At 37.6% G+C, this 16,471-nt stretch overlaps 1 protein-coding gene across 2 annotated transcripts in view; it reads left to right on the top strand.

Moving 5' to 3' along the window:
- The window catches only part of LOC106867589 (periostin), a 1,103,508-nt gene that overhangs the window by 831,564 nt on the left and 255,473 nt on the right, over window positions 1–16,471 (top strand). For both annotated transcript variants that reach the window (XM_089342140.1, XM_089342139.1), the window contains 2 exons: window positions 13,812–13,959; window positions 14,328–14,490. In XM_089342140.1, coding sequence (XP_089198266.1) covers window positions 13,812–13,959; window positions 14,328–14,490 — 311 coding nt within the window. The remainder of the gene's footprint in view (window positions 1–13,811; window positions 13,960–14,327; window positions 14,491–16,471) is intronic.

Here is a 16,471-nt window from a genome sequence, read left to right as displayed (position 1 = left end):
CGCACACATACATACATGTGTATGCGTGTGTTATGAAGTCCCAATCAGCTCGAATTTTTCTACCTACATGATTCTGCTCTTGAGTATTGAGTTCTTCTTAATAAAAGTAAATTTTCCATTGTTGTTCTTAAATTTTTTCTTTTAAAAAATAATTGTCAAATTTTGTCCCAGAGGAAGCAATTTAGTAGTGGGCAGTTGCGGGTCAATTGATTTCGGTGACAGCAGTACTTTGCTGGTACTTTATTTTATCGAACGTGAAAGGATGAAATAAAAGCAAAGTTGACCACGTAGCTATTTGACCCCGGAACGTTAGGAATCGGAGGAAATACTTCTAATCATTTTATCTTGCGTGATAACGATTCTTCCAGCTCATCCCCTTCAAGTTGTTTTAGGGTTTTGTGTAACATTAACACACACACACACACACACACACACACACACACCACACACACACACCACACACACACGTGTACGTTTAAATTAACTCGTATAGTTTTCATATTTTCTCTATTTTCTAATGCAGTCCGCTCGTGTTTGAAAACTTTCCGTTGTTATTTTTTTTTCTTTTGCTTGAAATCGATCTTGCAGCTTTGTGTTCAGGATTTAATTAAGCAACGCATCTTCTCGTTTTTATAAAAAAAACACAACAGTGGAGAGAGAGAGACAGAGAGAAGTACCTATTATTCTTCTAGTAGCTCAGACAGTGAACACGTAGATAGGGACTGCCCTGTACTTGGCAAGTCACCGAGAGAACTAACAGATATAGCGTGTTGGTGAATGAATAAAGTTTGCTAATCAAGCAAATGGTCATTTTTGGATGTTTGTCACGAATGTTTACGTGTGTGTATGTGCGTATGTTGGAGTGTGCATGTGTATGTGTTTCGCATCAACACACGCTTCTGTTTTTTCTCCTCTTCTGTCGTTCGCTCCAACGAACCGACCATCTGCAACGTTAATTAAGGTCATATATCCGACCCAAAACAATATTAACTAATCTAATTATAAGTTTTTGAATCGTCACCACTTTTCTACTTCTGTTAAAATGGCGGCTCGTTAAATTAGCGATCTATAAATAATGAGCCGCTATTTAATTATTAACAAGTATTTGGCTAAGTAGCTGCCGTTCTCACACAGAAACACGTACATATATAACACACACACACGTGCATAGAGACGAACACATGCACGCCAACATTCACGCACACATGATACTGACACGAACCTCACACACACGCCAACACACATGTTCTCACTAATTTACTGTGTGTTCAAAAAGTCTCTCCGCAGTGAATTCTTTTCATTCTGACTCTCCAAGAATCAAACTCTCCAAGATGTATTCCAAAACATGTGTAGAAGAGTCAACTTATGTATTGGAAATGAAGGATAACACTTTCAACATTTCTTATAAAGTTTTTTAAAGTCTTGTAAAGTTTAATATATTCTATTGTAGTCTTGTAACATTTTAGAAATATTTATTTTGCAATAAAACACTTACTGCGGAGAGACTTTTTGAACATCCTGTGTGTGTGTGTGTGTGTGTGTGTGTGTGTATATACACGCACATGACTTTTCTATACATTCATTCTCCAACTCATTCAAAGAAACAACTCGCACTCGTTCACACCCAAATGCTATATTACTTAACGTTCATCTGCCATCATACACTTCACGCAATCACACATTCACATGCAATCGCATGCACTCTCTCTTACATACACACACATGTGTGTATATATATATATATATATATATATATATATATATATATATATACATACAATGCCCTGACACTCATACAACCAGAAAATCAGACACGCACAAACTTACACACACACACACACACACACACACACACACACACAGACACAACTATACATTTCTCGATCGCATATATACATTCATCAACAGACACACAAAAGCATTCACATGCACACACATACACATACACACATAGAAAACTAGCCCTCCTTATACACTCACACGGCCTATTACATATGCACATACAAAATATTCACGCATACATATACTGAGGTATATACACATTTACGCATACATTTATGCCTTATTTACTCGCACACACACACACACACACACACACAATTCAGTGTTCAAAGGCACCTGAGCAACCAAACACAAGACTCACACACACTCACCCTCCTTTCCCCCCTCTCTCTCTCTCACACCCCAAACACACAGATACCCATTCACTGAAACACGTGCACACACACACACAATCAACAACACATTCACTCACACAAATTCACAGACCTCATTGCTTCGGGGGCAAAGTGGTGGAGTCGTTAGAAGGTCGGGTTGAATCCCTTGTGGGGTCAGTTCCAATTCTCTTGCACCCAACTTCAAATTCTGCCGATGTCTACTTCGTATTTCATCCTTTCGGGGTCGATAAAAAAAAAATCAAGTACTAGCCCATGTTAAAAGATTTACAACGTTCACAATCTTTGGATATCTGGGCTCATATTGTAGAATATGTTCATTATATATTTAACCGTTTTGCCATATATGGTGATGGTTGTGGATCTCCGTCCTAGAGAACGCGGATTCGATTCATCATGCCACAAATACGTGTACGCTTAATGTAATTTTCTGACAGAATCGGCGAAACGTTAGCACGCCGGGCGAAATGCATAGCTGTATTTCGTCTGTCTTCATGTTCTGAGCTCAAATTCCGCCGAGGTCGACTTCGCCTTTCATCATTTCGGTGTCGATAAAGTACCAGTTGCGTACTGGGGTCGATCTAATCGACTGGCACCTTCCCAAAAAAGTTCAGGCCTTGTGCCTGGAGTAGAAAAGAATCGGCGTGGCGTGTCACAGTGACTGCAATAAGGCTGTACCTTTTAAATTGCAAACACAATCCAACTGACGGATTCCGTACTGTTTCCGTCCACCCATTATCTCCCAAAGGATATAAAAGAAAAAATAAATGATATTTTCCAGAAGATTCCATGCACGGTAACCGAACCCGAAATCTTATAGTTGTGGAGCGAATTCCTTAACCATACGGCACCTAGCGTTAATATCTAAAACATCACGTCAAAATAATTACTTCGGAAAATAATTAAGGATTTGGAATTTTTCTTTTCATTTTCTGCCGAAATAATATCCTTGTAATTATTAAAGCTACTTTTTATTGCAACGAATTAATTGAAACACACACATACACACATTTATGCCTATATGTTTTTCAAAAGTACCGATGGTGTCAAAATTGTTCAGAGGGCCCACAATCGCATATACAATTACAAATAGAAATGGGTTAATGAAAAATAAGCTGAAATTCAATGCAGGACAGCTTCTAGTCTTCAAACACTTCTCTCTCGGCCTTCAGAACGATGCCAATTCCAGACACATTCAGTGCATAACCTGCGAATTAATTTGATAGCCATATTGCTAAAATGGCAAACATATGCAAGCAGTTGGCAGCAGGCATAAGAAAAACATGGGAAACACTGGATATTTGTGGATAATTATTCAAAATGCTCTCGTGTTAAATCGTCTGTAGTACTCCTTCGAAGGTATTGCGAAAAACTGTTTTTTTTTTTAAACCAGAATCGATCCGATGTACGCGAACCAAACATTTCTCATGTGTCAAATGAGCAACTAGAAAGGTTGAAAACGTGGAAGATGTGGCCATGTTGTTAAACAGCTAGTTTCCCAACCATGTAGGCTTAGGTTCAATCTCGCTTCTAATATAATCCCGGGCTGACCAAAGAATCCCTTCGTACGTATATACATGTGTGTCTGACTGTCTGTCGCCCACCTCCGATTGGTGACCCGTGTTGGTCTATTTACACAAACTTACAATATATAACGACTCACATGACTATGTATGTGTGCGTATATATATATATATATATATATATATATATATATATATATATATATATATTAATGTGTATATTATCCATACACCTTCTCCTGCTTCCTGATTTTCAAAGAATTTCACTTCTGCCGGGGCAAGTAACGTTTAGATCTAAATGAGTTTGCTTTTCGCTCTCACATAATAAGTACGTCAGGTATGCTATGTTTAATTCGTAGACGTTATGAAGGGAATGTTCCGCCAGTATTCGTTGTGCTGATAAAAATGTATGTCGACTGTTTGTGTTCACATTTGTTCAACGATCGAGTGGGACGAGACAATATGAAAAGTACACAATATGAAAAGTACACAAAACTGACTAATTAATCACTGATGTGACTTATCTAATTTAGTTACAATGCCAAATGCTACAAATGTACAGCTGCTCCTATCCCATGGGAGGGGGGCGGGTTCTCCAGGAATTGATGACGTCACATAGGAAAGAAACAGGTGAACATTTAAGTATACATCATTATGCACATTGATCTACACACACACACACACACACACACACACACACATATATATATATATATATATATATATATAAGTGTATAGTTGAAATTTATAGAAAAACAAAAAAAAAACGAAGACAGATGTATGAACAACAAACAAATGTATTAGTCTGACACTCGATATATACATACACACACATATGTCTGTGTCACCCCCTCTCTCTATGTATGTATGTATGTATTTATGTATGTATGTATGCGTAAGAAACACTAAAAAACAGTCTTATTTTTTTTTTAAGCTGTTGATTAATTGTTACATTACAATTCCGTTAAGAATCAACTATATATATTGCACATTAACGTCGCGTATTGAGTTCTCCTTTGAGTCCAAATCGTCTGAGATTCCGGTGAATATATGTCTGTAAATTTGTGTGTATGCACACATACACACACACACATATATATATATATACATGCGTGTATATATATATATATATATATATATATATATATATATATATATATATATAAAATCTTAGTGTGTGTATTTGATATCTATGTAGACACACACGTAGCTATGGCTCTGTACATGTCTGCATTTGCGTTAACGATTTCGTCTGCCTCTGAATGACGATAACGGACGCGAGCATTTCATGAACAGTATCATACTGCTAATCTCTGAAGCGATAGCTCACTCACTTCCGCTTCCTATTTGTCTCGTTCTCGTTATGCAACCCAATAGCCTTGTTTCCTATTAGCTCGACCCATGCGCCAGCCATATTCTGCTTACATTATTATCAACTCTTATCAGGTTTTTCTCATTAAAATCTTTTCACACAATTTACAAATGCCAACCTATCCTAAAATCGTGCAGTGAGATGAAATCTAGAACCTAAGACCGTGTGTGTGTGTGTGTGTGAGTGTGTATACATCTGAATATATACATCACTACATAAATACACGCGTGTATATATATATATATATAAACCAGTGCATATGCACACAAATATATATTTGCATATGTGTGTGTACATATATGAACATCTATATTCGTGCGTTCATATAGATACATGAACCTCTATAGATATACGTGGGAATATATATACATGCTTGCTTGTGCGTTTATTAATTACACACGAATATACATACATGTGTGTGTGTATGTGCAAACATAAATTGATAGGTATATGTAATTCCCATATATGCTAATGTCATTATGTGGTTGTGTTTTCCTGTATCCATGGCAGTTGTCAAAAAAAAATTTCGTGTGAACTTGTTTCAGTCAAGTTATAGAACACATGTTTCATATATATATATATATATATATATATATATATATATATATACATTTATGCGTGTGTGTGTATATATGTATACAAAGTCACACACATGCATATGTGTGTGTATGTATATATATTTTTATTTATTTATTTATTTATGTGTTTCAGCCAAGTGGCTGCGGTCATGCTGGTGCACCACATATATATACACATGCATATACACATATATTCACATGTCTGTATATGTGTGTACATACACGGATTTAACTGTGTGGTGTGAGTGTGTGTCCCAGATAAGCTATCGCATATTTTCAACCTACCTGATTTTTCCGAGACTGGTTTGTTCGCCCTAAGGTTATACTTGAATGCAGTTCATTGAAAAGGTGTTGCACTGAATGACGTATTCCAAGATACAAAGACATTTTTCTGTGAAATTCGCCCTTTAGTCAGAAAACTAAAAGAGAAAGCTAAATAGAAACGATAGCAAATCACCAAGGAAGGCTGCGATAACTATAAGAAATTATGAAGCAATTTCAAATAAAAGCAATTTACATTTTCATTGTGGAAATCTTATTTTTGATAACATTAACGAGGAAGGTGCGGAGGCGTTCGCTTCTTTTGTGAACTCATCAGTTGTATATAGTCTGCTTAGTGGTGGAAATAAATTTACGTTAAAAAGAATTAACAAAACATAACTGCAAGTGGATAGTAACCAAAATACTTTCATATACACAGAACATTTGGCATCGTGGGTATATGTAGATGCTACATTCCATCTAGCATTAATAGATGGTAACGCTTTTGCAGCTCACATAATGCTGTCCAAGGAACATGACCCGGTCGGTAGTGTTAGGGACGCAATGTCTCAAAGACCTGGAATGACAGAGCTGTCTGCCTTTCGCCATGAAACTTATTTCGGTGACAATTTGGAGGGGATTACTAAAATACAGACCCCGACGCATAAGATACGTAACCGTGTGTGTGAGAAAGAGAGACAGACAGACAGACAGAGTAAATAAACAAAGAGATAAGTATGATAGCCATAAATAGACAGACGGGGAAACAGAGAGGCAAATAGATTGATAGACAGAGACACAGAGAAGGTGTCTCCCATATGATTTGAGACTTTTGGGCGATATGCAATTATAACTGTCCTATATTATTGTAATTTTTGTTTATCATTACTATACATCTAATAAGCGGACCTGCCACCTTTCGTTATTCATGAGTCGGGCTTCTTTTCTGCTGACACAAGGGGCCAGGCAAAGCAACCCCCCCCCCCCGGGAAACTCATGATGACCCCCCCCCCTTTTGATAGTAAGGATATAATCTACATCCACTAGTTTCTGTCTGGTCAGTCAGTTAAGAAAGTGTTCTTCGTGGAGATTTTCAGAGACTTCAAGAAGAGATTTTGTCGCAAAGTCCCGAGCACGTGCGCCAGGACAATACCCCATTCTTCGGTTCCATCCTGGTAACGAAACTAATTACGGAGACAAAAAATAAATCCTGGAGTCGATTTGTCCGACTAAAGGCGATGCTTGACCATGGCCGCAGTCAAATGACTGAAACAAATGAAAGAACACACACACACACACTTACACACACACACACACACTTACACACACACACACACACACACACACACACACACACACACACACACACACACACACACACAGAGGCACATTGCGTAAAAATGAGATTAATATCAATATTGATGGAACAGTTTCTCATTCGTTCTTTCAATGTTCTTTATGCATTCAAGTGTGCTATCTCACGCTGTGGTACGAAACTGCGTGCTGATGTCTGTTAGGCGTACATGAACTATTGGAATTTCGTTCCGGATGACCTGTTTCGATGCAAATGTCTGTAAAAGAACCTACAAGTCATATGGTGGATTGAAGCGGCACTTCAGTCCACCATTCATAGTAAATCAGCGGGAAATGAAACCAAAGCTGGAATGAGACGTTGCTGCAGGATGTGGGATCAATTCTTAGAACATCTTTCAGCGCACAGAAATCATTGAAGGTATCACGCTGGGAAAGAGCAATTATAGGTATAAGGAGGTGGGGGGGGGGTCATCCTCTGCATATATATATATATATATATATATATATATATATATATATATATAATAATCATCTACAGCGTCAATAATAATAATTTGAAATTTTGTCACAAAGGCAGTAATTTTGGGAGAGACGATGAGTCGATAACATCGAGCCTTGTACTTCACTGGTGCTTAATTTATCGACCCCAAACTGATGAAAGGCAGAGTTGACCTCGGCGGAATTATAACTCATAACATAGCGATGGGCGAAATACCGCTAAGCATCAGGTCTCTGCTGCGAAATCGTTGAATCCATTTTCACTGGTCATTTCTTCATCAAACGTTTCGTTGATATCGCCAGCAGTTTCATCAGCTTTGCGTCCTTTTTTGAATATCGCACTTTGACAGTTCCATTTCAGATGATTGTAACAACGGTGAAAACAAAAACCAACGTTACTTTTTTGATGCATTTAGGAAAGTTTGTGTCTGTATTTTCAGACAATTTCAAAAAAATATTTAAAAAATTCAAAACTGCAAAAGTCTGGTACAAATTTTTCATGGTTCAAAACGTCGCTTAGTTCTTACTCGACCTGATATATATATATATATATATATATATATATATATATATATATATATATATATATATATATATACATATATCTACACAGCAGCAGCTGGTAAAAAAAACGCCAAGTGCCTAACAAACTATGTAAAAAGAAAAAATTATTTCTTTCCTATAAACGCCTCGAACACTATACCATTAATATACACACAGTATATACACGGACATGTACATGTGTTGATTGTATGTTTGTATTAATTTATACACAGAGAGAACATATATTACAAGCAATGATTCCAGCAGATAGAGACAGATATAGATTGTAAACAGATTGTAGTGATATATATATTACTGATATATATCTCACCAATATTGTGTGTATATTGGTAAGATGATACTGGAGACACAACACGTCGTGATATTGCTATATAATAGAGTCTAGATTATCGCTGTTTTTTTTATATAATGCAGTATGAATGCATACATGTACGTATGCATAACAGTAAAATAATTATTTTCTTGTTTGACAACCTTGTGTGCGTTTTCGAGCTACAGTTCCTTCTCTCACCACCGATTATTATTATTACTAAAAGCGACGAGATGCATTTCGTACGTCTTAAGGTCCTGAGTTCAAATTTCGTCGAAGTCGACTTTGTTTTTTTTATATTTTGGGGTCGGCGAAATGAAATACCAGTCAAGTACTGGGGTGTCGATGTAATTGACTTACTCCTGTCCTCAACAACTACTGGCCTTGTGCCAAACTTCGGAACCACTTTTTTCATCATCACTATCATCATCATCATTATTATTGTTATTATTATTATTATTATTATTATTATTATTATTATTAAGGCAGAATCGTTAGCACGCCAGGCGAAATGCTTAGCGTTATTTCGTCTGCCGCTACGTTCTAAGTTCAAATTCCGCCGAGGTCGACTTCGCCATTCAATCTTTCGGGGTCAATTATCTTCAATGGCAACAACACCAACAATCGTGGTTTCGAATTTCGGCGCAGTGCCACCACCAGCTTTAGCTTAAGGTGGGCGGGGTTAGCTGATTACACCGATCCCAATATTTGACGAGTACTGCATTTTATCGATCTTGAAAGAATGAAAGGAAAATTTCACCTCGGTGGGATTTGAACTCAGAGCTTTAGGAGTAGGAGAAAGTGCTATGCATTTTGTTCGACGCAGCAAAGAGTCTGCCAGGTCGCCGCCGCAATAATATTAATAATCCTTTCTACTAAAAGCATAAAGTCTGAAATTTTGGGGGATTGAGAAAGTCGATCACATCGAACCCAGTACTTGACTGGTACTTAATCTATGTATAAACGACGCGTGTGTTGTGTATCTGTTTATATCATCTCATAATCTAACCCCACTTCCACCAACGCATATTGCCCGTATCAATACATTGTTATTGATAAACTTAACTAAATTTCTACAATACATTAATTCATACTTACAACACAATTGTTATTCTATTGTTCGCAAACCTACCTTATCTTCTCAGGCTACAATTACGTGCCTTGCCGCCATTATTATTATTATTATCATCATCATCATCATCATTATTATTATCATTATTATTATTATTAATGCTTGTTATTATAAATTCAGTTATAGTAATAGTTATAGTAGCAGAAGCAACAGTTATTATTATCGACCCCAAAATCATCAGCTTTAGACACACACACACTGATTTGCATCATTGATACCAACATCATTGTTCGTGTGTTTCCATGTATATATTCATGTGTGTATGTATATATGCATATATAAATACAGGCACACACATATATATATGTATATATATATATATATATACACACACATGCTGTTTATGTATATATATATATATGTGTGTATACCCACTTCTTCATGTATATATATATATATATATTCATGATGTGGGTGTATACAGAGGCACACATCCCTGTGTTGATGAAGTTCAATGTTAATCTCACCATCAAATCTGTAGACTTTAGTCAGACACCGTTTACTGTTATCCATTTCATCGTTTATTTTATTTTTTGAAAATCATTTTATGAACTTATTTATTATGCATTCCGCCTTCCTCAAACATGTTCGTTTTGGCAACTAAAGGAACACTAACGATTATTATTATTATTATCATTATTATTATTATTATTAGTAGTAGTAGTAGTAGTAATAGTAGTAGTGGTAGTGGTAGTTGTAAAATTATTACTGGCAGGAATATTTTGAGCATCTGCGGAATTCTGTTGCGGTATCTTTTGCGACACTTTTTCGCTGTGGGTGCAGATGGCACTGAAGTTACCTTTGCTTTTCAACCCTCCTGGGCCGATCAGATAATGTCCCGCGCTGTTACTGTGGTAAATGCTATTGAATAACCACCCCCTCCCAAATTTGTTAGCTTTCTACCTAATTTAAAACCAATTTTGAAAAAAAACAAAGAGACACATTGTCTGAATCGTTAACGCATCGAAAGAAATGTTTTCCATTCTTTGTTCTGGCTCTTTACGTTCTGTGTTCCTCTTTACGTTCTGTGTTCCTCTTTACGTTCTGTGTTCCTCTTTACGTTCTGTGTTCCTCTTCTGAAGGAGATCGACTTTACTTGATATCTTTTCGGGGCAGATAATTAAAGAACCAGTCAAGCATTTGGATGGAATCAACTAACCATTGCCGGCTCAACAAATTAGTTTCAGATCTGATGCCTATCTTAGGAAGAATTAGTGGATGAGATAGGGGTTGATAGAAACTCTGCCGACCAACGAAATTCTTGGCGAACCCCGTCATTCAGGCCGAACCGCTAAGTTACGGGAACGTAAACACACGAAAATCGGTTGTTAAGCAATGTTGGGGGGACAAAAACATACACACTAACCTATACAAGGCTGTAGTAGAAGACATTTGCCCAAGGTGCCATTCAGTGGGACTGAACCTGGAGCCATGTGGTTGGGAAGAAATCTTTTATCATATACCCAACCCGCTACAATTTATATAGGACTCTAACAGCATCAAGTTCACCAACGTCAGAGAGACTATAAAGGTCATGGGTGATGTCCCTCCCCCAGACCAATCAAATAAATGAATTAAAAGAAAGGACTCTGAAACAATGTGATGCAGAGTTGATTTCGGCCAGATTTGAACTCAGAGCCCAGAGATCTGTGCTACGTATATTTGGGTAACTCACAAATCTTCAGTTTTACTTTTATACGCCTTCTTCAAGGAAAAAAAATATATATTTGAGGAATAATGTAGCTGCTACATTGCACCATAACATGTAGCACTGTCTGGACGCCTGGAATATGCTTAGTCACGTGATTGCTATAGATGAAGCGATGATGATGAGGAGGAGATGCAGGAGGGGAACGAAGTGGGCTGTTCCTCTTTGTTAGACAATTGCCATAGTAACACAAGAGACGTCCTGCAAGTGTGAGTGTGTGTGTGTGTGTGTGTGTCTGTGTGTGCCTATATGTGTGTGTGTGTGTGTGAGAGAGAGAGAGAGAGAGAGAGAGAGAGAGAGTTTAGTACGCTGTATGCAGAGTTCAAAGTGAACCTGAAACCTGTTCACAACACTTGATTTATAGACAAACAGACGGACAGACAATTAGACAGACAATGGCCCTCCAACAACTCTTAACACATTCTTGAAAACACAGCCGCTGCCGTTATCATCATCATCATCATCATCATCATAGTATTCATTATAGAAAATGATCGGTTTTGATCACCTCCTCCTGCTCGGCATTATATCTTTCTACTAATACCACTACCACCACCACCAGCACCAGCACCGCCATTGTTGCCACCAGTGCCGCTGCAGTTCTACAATGGTTGTTACTTCTTTTCATGAAAATAATCCAGCTATATTCATATAATCACGTGGCTGCATGTGTGTGCATTTGTTTTCATCTATGTGTGTGTATACCTACATACATACATACATTTATGTATGTGTATATCTATGTATGTGTGTTTGTATATATATATATATATATATATATATATATATATACAAGTGTTTATATGTATGTGTGTGTGTATATACGTGTGTGTTTGTGTGTGCATATATATGTGTGTGTGTGTGTGTGTGTGTGTGTGTGTAAACACCCACACTGCTTTGTGTTCCTCACTACACATCGCAATGTACTTTACGAGGTCGGGGTCAGGATATTCTTCGAGAGGATTCTGTCCCATTGTTTTAAGGATCACGATAGCAGTGTCGACATTTACCATCGACTCACTAAGAAGCCGGAATAATCCTCTCAGCGGAGCCATTTACGAATGGCAATGACCCTCCATCCTCGTAATTTCCAGACCATTTTACGTAATCTACAGTTATTACCTGCTCAACTTTTGTGTTTATGCTAATTATTTCGTCGCTGGCATTTCGCTCTTCAATCCAATAACAGAACGAAAGTGGTTGACACATAAAACACAACTCGTGTCTTTTGTATTTTTAGTTCTATAAAACGTTCTCTGCCGAATGGACGTACTTATTATTGACCTGGCGGAATCGTAACTGCATCGGATAAAATAATTGGCGCCGTTTCCTCCGGCTCTCTACGTTCTAAATTCAAATCTCGCAGAGGTCGGCTTTGCCTTTCACCTTTTCGAAGTTGAAATAAACTACCAGTAAATTCTTTGAGTCCATGAACTCGAAGAATCCCCTCCCCTTCAAATTACTGGCCTAGTGCCAAAATTTGAAACAATTATTGTTTTAAAGCAGCTAGTAGACAGAATCGTTAGCTCGTCGGACAAAATGCTTTGCGACATTTCGTCCGTTACTACCATCTAAGTTCATATTCAGCCGAGTTCGACTATGCTTCTTATTCTATTGAGGTTGTTAAAATAAGCACCAGTCGAGCACTCGGATCGATGTGACTGACTACCCCTCCCTTCAAAAACTGCGGCTCTGTACCAAAATTATTATCATTATTACATTGCCTTTGCACAGCTTCTAACGCTGGAGATGAACTATGGTGTCAGCTGTTCACAACCAGTGAACTCAGGTAACACCTTATTTTTCGAGCACCTTCCGTAGTATTCGAGCGGTTCCAAGCTGTGCTGTTTTCTGCAAGTGTTCCAACCTTATTGCAGCCCCTATTTGTTCCATGTACTTCTCAAGATTTTTACTCACTGTTCTCAGGGCTCCAACAATTATTGGTACTACTACTACCACCTTTCTCATCGACCACAACTGCTTAACTTCCCAAGCTAACCTGTCATATCTATCGACTTTTCTTTCTTCCTTATCACATACCTTGTTGTCAGCTGGGCATGCTATATCTATGATCCAGCAGCGTTTGTTTTCTTTCTCAATTAACACTAAGTCTGGTTTCCTATTCTCTATCTCATGGTTGCACTGAATCATAAAATCCCATAGGATCTTTGCATTATCATTTTCGATGATGCCTTCAGGTTTATGTTCGTACCACTTTTTTTACTCTGTCAAGTCCATACTTGTTGCAATGTGTCCAATGGATAATCCTTGCTATGTTGTCATATTATCATCATCATCATCATCATCATCATCATCATCATCATCATTATCATCATTATTATTATCGTTATTATTATTATTATTATTATTATTTCAGATACTTACGTTGAAGGTGGCGCGACTTGGGTGAAAATCGTCCAGTCAGATGTAGGTTGTATAAACGGTGTGATTCATTTGATAACCAATTTCATGTTCTATAAGAACTTTACGTTATGGGAAGCTATAAGAGACATGCCAAAACTAAGGTAAGTTCCTTCCGTCGATAGTGCATCTAAGTTTTCATAAATTTTGTCTTGACTTTGTCTATGACCTTAATACCGCAAACTCTCATTTACACGTCCAACGAAAATTGCCAGACATAAAGATACGTCTATCTGGGGAACTTCACACACTTATTGCATCGGTCCTTCAATTTTTCTGAACCCTGTAAAAGAACTCGGAAAGTTACGCGTCTAACTAGGTCTTTTCCTTAAAGCCAGGACCTTCAGCACCCTCTTGTACAAGTGTGTGTGTGTGTGTGTGTGTGTGTGTGTGTGTGTGTGTGTGTGTGTGTGTGTATACCTGAGTTTATCTATTCATGTATATTTAGAAGCATTTCTTTTTATATTTTCAGCCACGCGGCTGGTTACATTAGCAGATACCCGGAGATTCGGTCTTTACTATCAAGAGCAGGTTCCACCCCACTTACCATATTCCTGCCAAATGATGATTCTCTTTCAACAATTCCTTCAAGAACAAAACAGAAATTTGCTTTAAACCAAACATTTTTAAACCAGGTGAGATATATTTCTACAATATCGTTTTAGACTTCATCGTGAAACTAAACCAAGGAACTGTGAATATACACGGTTGCCTATGTCTTTTACTCTTTTCCTCGTTTCTGCGGCCATGCTCATGCTGGGGCACCTCCGTGAAATGTTTTTTGTTTTTAGTCTTACGTATTGATTCGAGTATATATGTTTTAAAGAATGGTACTTGTTCAAACCGCTTAACGTTGTTTCGCCAAGTTCCGTCAAAGTTGACTTTCCCCGTTCATCCTTACGAGATCGATAAAATAAGAACCTGTTAAGCACTGGGGAACAATGTAAACAATTTAACAACCCCACCACCACCACCTAATCTTGCTGGCCTTGTGCCAAAATTTGAAAGCACTATTATTGCTATCGTTATTATAAAACTGTCGCCACGTAGACTAATATATGTTGTGTCTTAATACGATTCTTGATGTCACAGTATTGACATAAGTGACGGAGGTCTCAACATATTACAGTTATATACAGATTAGGTTTCCTGCAACACTCGATTTCCAGGTCTACTTTTACATGCATGAACACACACACACACACAGACACATCTGTAGAAAGTATTGTGTGTGAGAAGGGGAGGAGGAGGAGGAGAGATTAACAGACAATTACTGTCTATGATACGGTTAAAGTGATGGAAAAATTGTTTCTGCATGTCTTTGTGTGTATGTGTGTATATATATATATATATATATGTGTGTGTGTGTGTGTGTGTGTGTGTGTGTGTGTGTGTGTGTGTGTGCGTATATGTATATATATATATATATATATATGTGTGTGTGTGTGTAATTGTGTGTGTGTATATGTGTGTGTGTATATGTGTGTGTGTATATATGTGTGTGTCTGTATATATATGTGTGTGCGTGTGTGTATATATGTGTGTATGTGTATATATATGTGTGTATGTGTGTGTGTGTGTGTGTGTATGCATATGTATGTGTCTATGTGCACATATAGATGTGTTTGTATGTATTAATAGAGAGAGATTGATAGATGTGAGAATGCACCAGAAATATTGGATATACAGAACCTATAAATAAATAAATAGATAAATAAATACATACATACATTATAAAGAAACAGCGTTCGTTGATAATAGCTTTAATTTCAGCTTGAAATTTAAAAAGCGAACCATAGAAATAGGAACGCTTTAACGAACAGATTAAGGGAATCTACCAATATTGGACGTTTTTAAATCGGTTGGCATCATGTTCGCATCAAATTCCTGCTGAGATGACTACTTCACGGAGATTTTCAGACCGGAAATTATTCCAAAGCCTGCTGGGGGGCTTAACACAACACCATTTTCGGTCGATAAACGAGGAAGCACTCCAAGGAAAGCGGCCATGGCAATGTTGTTGTTGTTGTTGCTGTTGCTGTTACGATTATTATTATTATTATTATTATTATTATTTCTTGTGTTTCGTCGTCAACTGTCGGCGATGTGTAGCGAGTTGTGGTGAGGTGAATTGGCGTGTACGGTATATGTGTGTGTGGAGAGAGGGGAGGTGATGCGAGTCAAAATGATGGTGGAGGCGAAGAATCGAATGAAATGGGCGCATGGTGAGGAGGGGAGTGAGGACTGCATGGATTGGTTAGTGACGTTTAGAGCTAGAGGTGAGCTTCCGGTAAAACCGTAACTGCGGCGCTGTCTCAATCTCCGGACTCTAATCATTTCACACTCACACACGTCACCGCTAATGCACTGATTGTGAAGGAATGACTGCCACAGCACTCAACTCCATTTTATACCCCACCTCTCTACCGTTTTATACAAACACACACAATATATCCATTTGTATATATACATTTATAAATATACGCGTACGTATGTATATATCTATGTATGTGTACGTGTGTGGATAAACACACACACACACACACACACACACATATTTGTGTATGTGAGCTCATTATACATATGTGCATGTACATATATGTGTATGTTTGCGTG

Source organism: Octopus bimaculoides, chromosome 25, assembly GCF_046866305.1.
Source record: "Octopus bimaculoides isolate indiv1 chromosome 25, ASM4686630v1, whole genome shotgun sequence".
Classification (NCBI taxonomy): Eukaryota; Metazoa; Mollusca; class Cephalopoda; order Octopoda; family Octopodidae; genus Octopus; species Octopus bimaculoides.
The sequence above is the reverse complement of the archived record's forward strand: the minus strand, read 5'-3'. Positions and strand labels throughout refer to the sequence as shown.